Here is a 12,734-nt window from a genome sequence, read left to right as displayed (position 1 = left end):
CCAGCATCCCGGTAGGCCTGGTGCAGAGACTGCAATCCCATCTGCACCATCGGAGTTAGGGGTGCTGTCCCCCTGTGGTTGGGGAGAGAGACCGGTTGTCTCCTCTCCCTTCAAAGTACACTGCCGCTGGGGAGTGAGACCGACTTTCTCCACTACCCGTGATGCTGGTTGTTGCAGGGGTGAGGGACCGACCATCTCCTCCCCCTGGACTCCCAGTGGCAGTTGGGGATCTGGGCCGCCTCCCCAGCCACCCTGTTGGGCCGGTGGAGTGACTACGGTCCCATCTCCACCTGCTGACTGGGGTTCCTCCCAGTACCAGTCTATGAAGTCCCCTACCTCCACAGTTGGTGAGGAAGTAGGGGATACCTCAGCTGTGACTTGCCAGGGGTAGGGCTGCAGGTCTGGGCCTGGTATCCAACTGTCTTGTATCTTGCGCTGGGCTTGAATGGAGCGAAACAACTGTTGATAATCTTGCTCCAGCTCCACTCCCTTTGGACCAGAAAGGTCAGATCTGCCCTCACCCCACTAGTTGTAGGCCAATTGTGCAAGTCCCCCCTGTAGTCAGTAATGTCCCAAAATCTAGATTCTTCTGTCAAAATCAATGTCTTCAAAAGACTCCCACAATAACCCAGGGCAATTATATTCCTCACCTTCGGGCTTGGCGTACTCCTCCATCCATGGAGACTGTCGTACTGTGTCCCACCATAGTGCTTGGTAAGCGTCATCCAGCCAGGTTTCCTGCCATACCAGTGTCTCAAGCTCTGACACCCACTCCGTCAATGGTTGCTCTCCCAGTAGAGATAGTCGCAGCGCCAATCGCATTCGTAATCTCTGCTCCTCACTGGGAAGACTCTCACCCCTCCGACACTGCACGTCCTCCAGGGCCTGGTGCCATACGCCTTTCCGCTCGGCATCCCTGTAATCCGGGTGATCTTCCTCATGGAATGCTGTGCAGGAACCAACGGCATCCATATTGCTGTAGCCAGGGGCGCTGTACGGATACTAGCGTTGCCCTCAATATACTCCACGAACGGTGTCTCCAAGCTGCTTCTCCTCACACTAGGACGCCATCCCACTGCTTGCCACCAATGTAACAGAACGCCTAGCACCCCGACCGGGTACCTCTGTTGATAGATGCTCCTAGTGCTTCCAGAGGACTCCAAGCACTCCACTTGACACCGTCAGCGCTGCAGACCCCACGAACCGCCGAAGCTTGGTGGAGGTCTCGCCGTCTCCTACCCACCCTGGACCTACGACAAGTCTCCAGGCTCCAGTGGGTGAACCTCTCCTAAATGCAGAGAGCAGGAACCATGAACAAGCTCTTACAAGAGCTTATACTCAGGGGAGTATTGTGATATAGCAATCCCCAAGAGTGTAGTTATCCCATTCCCCAAACATGAGCCAAAACTTCATGAAGGTATAAAAACAGGAACTCTCTTTATTAGAAAACACAAGCATTGATTTACATACAGGGGAATGACACGCTGACACTTGGGATATGGAATAGTGGCACAGTGACACTTGGTCTATTATGTCTTTTACAGCTGTGGAATAGACTTATTTGCTCCTCTTTCTTTACCCTTGAAAACCTGGATCATTCACCTCTTGTATTTGTTATTACATGAATGCGCAGTTCATGTTGTCTTAGTTAGTCAATGTTTCTCCAGGTTTTCCCAGGATCCTCCCAGTGCAATTTATTTGATCTTTTCTGGGTCAGGGCCATGACTTTGTAAGATTATGTATCATGGGGCCAGTGGTCACAGTTTATAGTTCACAGTTTTTTCAGTAATTACTTTTTCCAAGTAATCATTAACATACTGATGTTCATCTTCATGTGGGGGAGAAAACTGGCTAAGTTGTCCATAGCAACCAATCAGATTGATACATTCATATTCCAAAAGAGCTCTAGAAAATTAAAGGGGGAATCTGATTGGTTGCTATTGGGAACTAAATCAGTTTTCCTTAGCACCAGTTTTGATGAGTCTCCCCAGTGTGGATTTAGAAGGGTATTTCAATCTGACAATGTGATTGCATGTCACCATGCTTGACAACTTTCCAGAATTTTCTGAAAGGCTCACGAAAAATGGGGAGATCTTGTGAAGCTTTGGCAATCTCCTAAGCACCAATGGTGGCTGAAGGACCTGTGTTTTGTCATCACCATGTGATCAGTTTATGAAGGGATGGAGGTCAGCTGTGGAGAGTGGCTGAAGGACCTGTGATCATTAAGGTGGAGATGTGATGGATTCAGTGTGTGTGCTTGTAGCTAAGTGCAGTGCCTTGTGAAAGTATTCACACCTTGGTGTTTTTCCTATTTTGTTCTATTACAGCCTGGAATTATAACTGATTTATTTTTTTATTTTTTTGGGGGGTTGGGGGGGGTGTACCATTTGATTTACACAACATGCCTACCATTTTGAAATATATATACGTTTAAGAGGTTTTACCATCGTCTGCTTTCCTTCACAGAACTATAGTAACATGATAGTCTCTAGATACATACATCTACCCCTAGGAGGAGCTCACTGCATACATATTTATACAGCTCCCATTGAACTCGATGAAAACACAGTGGGGCAGAATTGCTAATGAAAATGTGCCAGTCTTTTTTTATGATGAGAATCTTCTTCCCTTATTTCCCTTCAGCTGTTAAAATCACAAGAGTCATTAAGGGTGCCCCCACACGTGGTGGAATTTTCTCTAACAATCCTATGATAGCCTACGAGGATGAAAAGTGTCAGTGGAACAGAACACAAATAATGTTTTGTTGCAGATTTCTTGTAGCTGAAAGTCTCCATCTTTTCAGTGGACATGTAATCCGCACAAAAATCCACAATGTCGTTCTCAATGAAATACCTATTATATTACGTTGCCGAAAAATCCGGAACAAAATACGCAGTATAATCCACAACAAAAAACTCAATTCTATATAATTTGCTCCTGCGAAATTCTGCAGTGTCTGAGTGCACCCTAATGCCACGGGCTCCACAATGTTGCTTATAAGGAAACAACTGTTTTGCAATAGAAATGATCAGTGATATCACATAGGTGTCATATTTATTCCTGTATATTTGGAGTACTGCTTTCTAGTTAGAACCGACTAACAAACTAACATACTGTATGAAGTCCAAGCTCAATAACTGGATAGCACTTATGGGCCCAACTCCCAAAACTGGCACACTGACACTTGACGTACAGGAGAATGGCTTGACGGATACAGGGGAATGACACGCTAACACTTTAGATACAGGAGAATGACACACTGACACTTGGGATACAGGAGAATGACACGCTGATACCTGGGATACAGGAGAATGACACACTGACACTTGGGATACAGGAGAATGACACACTGACACTTGGGATACAGGGGAATGACACACTGACACTTGGGATACAGGGGAATGACACACTGACACTTGGGATACAGGGGAATGACACACTGACACTTGGGATACAGGGGAATGACACACTGACACTTGGGATACAGGGGAATGACACACTGACACTTGGGATACAGGGGAATGACACACTGATACTTGGGATACAGGGGAATGACACACTGACACTTGGAATACAGGGGAATGACACACTGACACTTGGGATACAGGGGAATGACACGCTGACACTTGGGATACAGGAGAATGACACGCTGACACTTGGGATACAGGGGAATGACACACTGACACTTGGGATACAGGAGAATGACACGCTGACACTTGGGATACAGGGGAATGACACACTGACACTTGGGATACAGGGGAATGACACGCTGACACTTGGGATACAGGGGAATGACACGCTGACACTTGGGATACAGGGGAATGACACACTGATACTTGGGATACAGGAGAATGACACACTGACACTTGGGATACAGGGGAATGACACACTGACACTTGGGATACAGGAGAATGACACGCTGACACTTGGGATACAGGGGAATGACAAGCTGACACTTGGGATACAGGAGAATGACACGCTGACACTTGGGATACAGGAGAATGACACGCTGACACTTGGGATACAGGGGAATGACAAGCTGACACTTGGGATACAGGAGAATGACAGGCTGACACTTGGGATACAGGGGAATGACACACTGACACTTGGGATACAGGGGAATGACACGCTGACACTTGGGATACAGGAGAATGACACGCTGACACTTGGGATACAGGGGAATGACACACTGACACTTGGGATACAGGGGAATGACAAGCTGACACTTGGGATACAGGGGAATGACACACTGACACTTGGGATACAGGAGAATGACACACTGACACTTGGGATACAGGGGAATGACACACTGACACTTGGGATACAGGGGAATGACACACTGACACTTGGGATACAGGGGAATGACACACTGACACTTGGGATACAGGAGAATGACACACTGACACTTGGGATACAGGGGAATGACACACTGACACTTGGGATACAGGGGAATGACAAGCTGACACTTGGGATACAGGAGAATGACACACTGACACTTGGGATACAGGAGAATGACACACTGACACTTGGGATACAGGGGAATGACAAGCTGACACTTGGGATACAGGAGAATGACACACTGACACTTGGGATACAGGGGAATGACACACTGACACTTGGGATACAGGAGAATGACACACTGACACTTGGGATACAGGAGAATGACACACTGACACTTGGGATACAGGAGAATGACACACTGACACTTGGGATACAGGGGAATGACACGCTGACACTTGGGATATGGAATAGTGACACTTAGTCTATTATGTATTTTAGAGCTGTGGAATAGACTTATTTGCTCCTCTTTCTTTACCCTTGAAAACCTGGATCATTCACCTCTTGTATTTGTTATTACATGAATGCGCAGTTCATGTTGTCTTAGTTAGTCAATGTTTCTCCAGGTTTTCCCAGGATCCTCCCAGTGCAATTTATTTGATCTTTTCTGGGTCAGGGCCATGACTTTGTAAGATTATGTATCATGGGGCCAGTGGTCACAGTTTATAGTTCACAGTTTTTTCAGTAATTACTTTTTCCAAGTAATCATTAACATACTGATGTTCATGTGGGGGAGAAAACTGGCTTAGTTGTCCATAGCAACCAATCAGATTGATACATTCGTATTCCAAAAGAGCTCTAGAAAATTAAAGGGGGAATCTGATTGGTTGCTATTGGGAACTAAGTCAGTTTTCCTTAGCACCAGTTTTGATGAGTCTCCCCAGTGTGGATTTATAAGGGTATTTCAATCTGACAATGTGATTGCATGTCACCATGCTTGACAACTTTCCTGAATTTTCTGAAAGGCTCACGAAAAATGGGGAGATCTTGTGAAGCTTTGGCAATCTCCTAAGCACCAATGGTGGCTGAAGGACCTGTGTTTTGTCACCACCATGTGATCAGTTTATGAAGGGATGGAGTTCAGCTGTGGAGAGTGGCTGAAGGACCTGTGATCATCAAGGTGGAGATGTGATGGATTCAGTGTGTGTGCTTGTAGCTAAGTGCAGTGCCTTGTGAAAGTATTAACACCTTGGTGTTTTTCCTATTTTGTTGTATTACAGCCTGGAATTAATGGGATTCTGTCAGCTCGATTTTCGATACTGAGATTTTGGTAACATCATATTAGTCTCCATTATCTCATTATTTCATTTTTGATAAAAATTGGTTTTATATTTATGGTAATTACCTTCTTAACGTGCCCAATGTGATGTCCCTCCAGCAGTTTGTGCCCAGCCGCGCCCCTGATCTCTGAGCCCAGCACCGCCCCGTTGTTAATTAATTCACTCCTCTCCAGCCTTTTTTTAAAATTAGTGCGCTGTAATCCCGCGCATGCGCCAATCATACTCGATGAGGCTGTTGCCAGGGCACCGCGCTGGCCCGGACGTGTGTGAATATTAAGTGGTTAAAAAAAAATGACATTTATTAAATAGAAAAAAATTCTATTAAAAAATACACTTTTTTCCCATTGAAAATAAGATTTTCAATAAGAAATTGCAAAATGTAAATCTCCCCCATATGTTTGGTATTGCTGCATCCATAACGACATGCACTACACAAATATCTTGTAAATTATTCCCAAAATGATACCAAAACTACAAGTCGTCCCGCAAATATCAAGCCCTCACACAACTCCAGAGAGAAAACTAAAAATGTATGGGTCTTGGGATGCGGCGATGCAAAAAGATTTTCTTTCTTTCCTTTCTTGGGTTTTATTGCACAAAAATAGTAAATCGTAAAATAAACTATATGTATTTGGTATTGCTGTAATTGTACCGACCCAGAGATTAAAGATATTAAGTTCTTTATGGTGAAAAATGAACAACGCAAAATTTATATTGTAAAAACTTATTGGCAGTATTGCTGTTTTTTTTAAACGTTAGTCAGGAAGTTATGTGTATTCCAAAATGGCACCATTAAAAACTACAACTTGTAATGCAAAACATAAGCCCTCATACAGCTACATAGACAAAAAAAAAAATTATAGCTCTTGGAAGGCGCCGTATCTGTCTTCAGTCGGCGCAGGCGCACTGAGAGGAGGACGCTTGACATCATATCTACACCCAGCGCAGGCGCACTAAGGAAGGAGCGGCCGAGCGAGCGTCCTCCTCTCAGTGCGCCTGCGCCGACTGAAGACAGATACGGCGCAGGCGCCAGATTTTGAACGCAGTCAGGGCCAGCCAGAGGACGAGCGCTTTCGCTGGCCCTGTCAATCAACATGAGGAGGGGGCGTCTTTATGAAAGGAGGATGCGGCTGCTACCAGCAAGTAGCCGCCCTACTTGCTGGTAGAGAGCTCATTTACATATTATAAAAGTCCGTTTTTTTAAGAAACTGCTGAAGGAAAGTGAGTAAGAGCATTATATATTCATATATCGCAGTATAAGGAATTTAACTAGCCAAAAAAAATATAAGGACTTTAGTGGGGTGACAGAAGCCCTTTAAGTGGAATAACCCATTAAAATACAATAAGTAGGATGAACTTTTTAACTAGCAGTTCCATTTATGTTATTGTTTAAAGGGCATCTGTTAGCAGATTTGTAACTATGAACCTGGCTGACCTGTTGTATGTTCACTTGGCAGCTGAAGGCATCTGTGTTGGTCCGTTGTTCTTATGTGTCTGCATTGCTGAGAAAAAGTAAGTTTTAATATATGCAAATGAGCATCTAGGAGCAACGTGGGAGTTGCCGTTACACCTAGAGGCTCAGCTCTCTCTGCAGCTGCTGCTCCCTCTCCACTTTGATTGGCCAGGTGTCATGATGTTTTCATTGTCTGGCCCTGTCGATCAAAGTGGAGAAGGGGTGGCAGTTGCAGAGAGAGCAGAGCCTCTAGGTGTAATGGCAACACCCCCTGTTGCATCTAGAGGGTCATTTGCATATATTAAATTGTCATTTTTCTCAGCAATTTAGGCATATATCAACATGGGACCAACACAGATGCCTTCAGCTGCCAATCGCACATGTAACAGGTCAGCCAGTTTCATAGTTACAAATCTGCTGACAGAGGCCCTTTAAAGGCAGATAGCCATGGCAGTGAGGTATGGCATACAATGCTTGTATTATACAATTCTACAATAAAGTTTCAATGTACGTCTGCCTTAACCTAGTGACTTTTCTTCACATGATTTTACACTGAACTATGAATGTAGCATTCTACAGTGCAGTACACCCTACGGCGCTGTTTGTGCTTCATCAAAGCATCTCTGGTCCTCAAATAACCCAAGACTAAAAGATAAGTTCACTGGGAAGACACAGTTTTTAGTTTTGTTGCTGCTTAAACCTTTTTACATGGATGCCCAAGTAAATACTCTGCAGCACTGTTGTTATCTTTTAGGAAAGAATGTCATGGGTTTAAACCTGATAAAACCTTTCCCACAAGTGCATGGCCAAACTCTGTGGGCATGTGACACCAAACGCATATGTACATGTGGAACATCCATATTTATTCCCATGGCTTTGGAATAGATAGTTATCTAATATTACTATAACAACCTCTTTTCTCCTACCAAATGCTTTCCAAAGCTATTTTGTAACATGGCTGCAGGAATTTATGCCCATTTGGCCCCTAGAGTGTAAGAGAAGTTGGGCACTGACATTGGACATCAAATGGGTTGTTTTCAGAAGAGGACTAGTACCATTGTGCATCCACAAATCACTTAAAGTGGAATTGTCAATAAGAAATTGCTGTGTAACTTTGTCCTTATTGGTGCCAAGAGCATTAGAAAGGTTGGGTAGTGATGTTAGGTTTCCAGATAGATATTAATGATGGCATATTGCTAGGGCCATTGTGAGTGGAATCAATTGCTTGATTGAAGTTGAAGTGACACTCTTTCACCAGAGGGCTCATGATTGGTCATTGACTCTGTACCTACAATGTCTGTTCTGTGACAACCTTTATATGGCCAGAACTCTATGCAGTCAAGCTTCTCACCATTTATTTACCCAGACTTGGTCCAACAGGAAGGGACAATGAGATTTCTCTTCACTGGAACCAGAGGCTCAAAAACATAAAAATAGTCCTGAACATTATTCCTCTAGAACCTTTACCCTACTCTACTTGACATAGTAAGGCTGGGTTCACGCTTGTTTGGTCAGTTATTTCCATCAGTTATTGTGAGCCAAAACCTAGTGCGGGTCAAAACACAGAACAGGTGCAGATCTTTCCATTATACCTGATTTCTGAGTAGGCTTCACTACGGGTTTTGACTCACAATAACTGATGGAAATAATTGATCAAATAACTAAAGTGTGAACTCGGCCTAACACGCATAGTGATCTTTCGTTGATGCTGGTCAAATACCTAAATCATTAAGCCTATCATGAACAGTTGTTGTCCTGAAATATCTTCCAGGGTTTGCTTGGTATAATTGTAGACCCCATTTTGGACACTTTCTATAATAATTATTTGAATCTTGCAGACCCCTAAAGGAACCTGCTTGGAATCTGTCAAATTGGCCATAGACATTGGATATCGTCACATTGATGGGGCTTATGTTTATTATAATGAGAATGAGGTTGGAGAGGCAATCAGAACAAAGATAGCTGAAGGGAAGGTGAAGAGAGAAGACATCTTCTATTGTGGAAAGGTAGGTCGACTTACTGATGCATAACATTGCACTGATGCACACCCACCCTTTCAAAGGGGATCAAACATGAATTGTAGTAGTTTTGTTTTTATTGTAAAATTCAAACCTTCTCCAAGTTACTGGTAACTTAAAGAATAGGTAGTTTTAGCCCCAGCCAAGAAAATCCATTTTTTTGGGTTCAGGAGCGACTCTAATTATTTGGAATAAACCTTTCAGTAAATGGATGAGTAATTGAATATTCTCCTGGCAGTTGGTTCCTAATAGCAGGTCTTCTGCCAATAAGCAACTGTCATGACCTCTTCCAAGAGAGAACACATAATTTGTTTTCTGGTTGGAAGGACTCCTGGTCCTACAAGGCAATTTCAGGTTCTCCTAAATTTCCAGGAATCTATGCCCCACCACGCAACTTTTGGCTCTGCCTCATGGCTTCTGTCCACAGACACAAGTAGCTGAATGACTTCTGAGGATTTTTCTTCTAGAACTTGAGATATGTTTCTCTTTCCACCATTGAAATGTATGTTCACCAGGCAGTGTTAAGGACAACAGAATATTTTTCCACATCTATATTTTCTTTAAAGGGAGTCAACTGTCATCAACTTTCCAAGTTTTATACTGCTTATATTGTGCGGTTAGACACAAACACATGATAGTAATGGTACATTTGTTGTTCTTGTCTGATTCTGTAAAGCTGCAAAAACGAGGTTATAAAGATATGCAAATTAGGGATCGCAAGTGCCCATGGGCGGTATTTTAGCTGGAAGTGCCCAGATCCCTTGGCCTTTCGCACAGCTAACTCCTTTCCCAGTTACTGGCGCATGACAGTGAAATGTCTGCATAATACCACATCTTTGAGAAAACCATTGTTTTATCCAGATCGGAATTCCTTCAGATTTCCACCATATATTGCATGCATATGGCATACAGTAGTTGCCAACAGTCCCGAATTTGACAGGATTGTCCCTAATTTGTGAAGATAATGCTAAGAAATTTAGCCTGTCTTGGCCCAAAAGTGTGTGGGGTTTATGTAAACCCTGCCAAGGGCCCAGAAGTGGGCATTCCTGGGTGGTTTTGACATTCTTAAGGCAGGGATTAAATGCCCTGAATCTATCATCGAAAATGTTGGCAAGTATGCATACTGGTCATCTTCTTTGAAAAGATCACCTTCCTAGCAGTCCACTTTTCAATGAAATTTTGGATGGTCTTGGGGATGGAGTGGTGCTTTCGTATCCTGAGGATAGGCAGTCACTTATTAAAGGCTGGAAAACTCCTTTACTACATATGCATCTAGGGTGGTGGCCGCCAGCAGCATTTTGTGCTTTATCCTCACTGTAAAAATTAGTTGTTCTTCAAGATTAAGCAAGTTTGCTTGATTTGTTGTGTAAAACAGAATTCTTTATTATCATGTTATTGATTTATAAAATGTTTTTCTTAAATTTTAAATGGTTTTAGCTTTGGAATACTTGCCATCCCCCAGAACTTGTTCGACCAACCTTGGAAAAGACATTAAAAACATTAGGATTGGATTATGTGGATTTATATATAGTCGAGCTGCCAATGGCCTTCAAGGTAAATATCTAACATAATAATTAGGAATATTTTTTATTCTAAGTTATGCTGCTTTTTTTAAGTGAATTTCAACTATCAACATTATGGCATTGATGGGTGTATAAATGTCTGATAGGGGTGGATGCCATGACCCCTATTTTGCATTAAAAGCTGTGAGGCGGCTGCACTATGGAGATTCAGGGGGAGCCAACTACACATACACTATATCTGAAACCTATGCTATCAGAGTTATAAACATCACTCCCATGACTATTTCAATAACTCTCATAGGCATGCATACCCGGCCACTCCACAACCTCCATTTTCTATTGCAACAACAATTACCCAGCTTCTAATGGGGAATAGGGGGTCAAATGACACCCCCCCATTATTCTTAATGGGATGGGACCCCCACTTATCACGCATTTAAAGTATATCCTATCTGCCACAGTTTTCGACATAATATCACATCAATGATGCTTCACTCAAGCTCTCCCAATTCTACCTAGTGGTAAATAAGTGACTACTGCTGCTGTAAACATTTTATATTTTGCAGCCTGGAGATGCAATTTATCCAAGAGATGAGAATGGAAAGTACATATATCACAAGACAGATCTGTGCGCAACTTGGGAGGTAAGACAACATACTGTGGTATTATGAAGGACCATTCATGACAGAGTGAAAAACGTATGTTCTGGCAGGAGCATTTGAAGTGAGCTCTTCTCTTGACTTCATACTTTGTCAATATTCCTGGAGACAAACTGAAAAAGGGTTCAGGTTTTGTTAACAGAGGTGTTCCTAAGCTATTTGGGGGGCATAACAGGGAAGGGGGGCTTAAACTGTCCTGTGATTTTAAATGGGTATTCCAGTAGAAGAAGAATTATGTGGGATAACCATGAAATAGTTCTGAAGGTACCTGGTTCACCACTGCAGTCCACTTCTTGCTCCTGCCTGAGGTTGGCTAAGCACCATTTCCAGCCATTTCCTGCTCTTTTGAAACATCAGCATGACATTGAGAGCAGTGGGAAACCAGGCCCCACTGAGGGAAATAGAAATATTGTTCTAAATATTTCCCATGAATTTATCGAGCACCACAATGGGGGAGACTATTTTCATTCCATTTTGTATCTAGAATTTAACTAAACATTATTATAATTATACTTTTCTTTTCTTGGCACAGGCATTAGAGGAGTGTAAAGAAGCTGGCCTTGTAAAGTCCTTGGGGGTTTCCAATTTTAATCGCAGACAGCTAGAGCTAATTCTCAATAAGCCAGGATTGAAATACAAGCCCACTACTAACCAGGTGAGACTTTGAGAACATAGCAGGCTAAGTTATGGTGGAAGATGTTGGGCTTGTGTATGAATAGGGGTCTAATGGAGTACAGGGTGTGACTTGTGCTGTGTATTTGCAGGTCGAATGCCATCCTTACTTCACCCAACCAAAGTTACTGGAATTCTGCAGACAGCACGATATTGTCATTGTAGGATACAGCCCAATTGGGACAAGCCGTGATGCATCATGGTAGGTGGTGTAAGTTATTATATCCTTGCTAATGTTACCTCACAGAATTTTATCATACAGTAAACCATACGCCCGGTTCAGCTGTAATCACCATCCATCAAGATCTTAAGGTCATCCTAAACCTTCTGGTAAACCTAACTGTAGCGCCAAACAACAACCACTATGGCCACCATATAGAAGCAAAATCGAAAATGAAAGGGGATTTCCAAGTTGTGTTGGTACCCAACACAGAGACAGCAAAATTCTGGGTATAGTAGTAAAAAGGAAGAGGGGAAAAAAACATACTTAAAGTGAACCTGCCAGGTGATGTTGCTGCCATATCTGAGAGAAGAGGGAGAGAAGATCTATGATATATAGGTTTATATAATTTGGGGCAGGATTAATCAGTAAAAAGCAGAGTAAAACCTGACAGGACTCCTAGCAGTCCATCCACAAAGTGATTTACAGCTCCCCTTGTATCAGTATGAGTGTACACAGAAAGCTGGCAATCACTCAATCACTGTGTGGGTGGGGTTATCAGGACTCTCACTGACTCTCCTAGGAGTCCTGTCAGGCTTTATTCTGCTTTGCACTCAAATCATATAAACCT

At 43.0% G+C, this 12,734-nt stretch overlaps 1 protein-coding gene across 1 annotated transcript in view; it reads left to right on the top strand.

The window, feature by feature from the left end:
- LOC121003676 (aldo-keto reductase family 1 member D1-like) overlaps positions 1-12,734 on the top strand; it is a 42,226-nt gene that overhangs the window by 24,862 nt on the left and 4,630 nt on the right. The window contains exons 2-6 of the mRNA XM_040435546.1: positions 8,910-9,077; positions 10,527-10,643; positions 11,179-11,256; positions 11,804-11,926; positions 12,036-12,145. Coding sequence (XP_040291480.1) covers positions 8,910-9,077; positions 10,527-10,643; positions 11,179-11,256; positions 11,804-11,926; positions 12,036-12,145 — 596 coding nt within the window. The remainder of the gene's footprint in view (positions 1-8,909; positions 9,078-10,526; positions 10,644-11,178; positions 11,257-11,803; positions 11,927-12,035; positions 12,146-12,734) is intronic.

Source organism: Bufo bufo, chromosome 1 (assembly GCF_905171765.1).
Source record: "Bufo bufo chromosome 1, aBufBuf1.1, whole genome shotgun sequence".
NCBI lineage: Eukaryota > Metazoa > Chordata > Amphibia > Anura > Bufonidae > Bufo > Bufo bufo.
The sequence above is the reverse complement of the archived record's forward strand: the minus strand, read 5'-3'. Positions and strand labels throughout refer to the sequence as shown.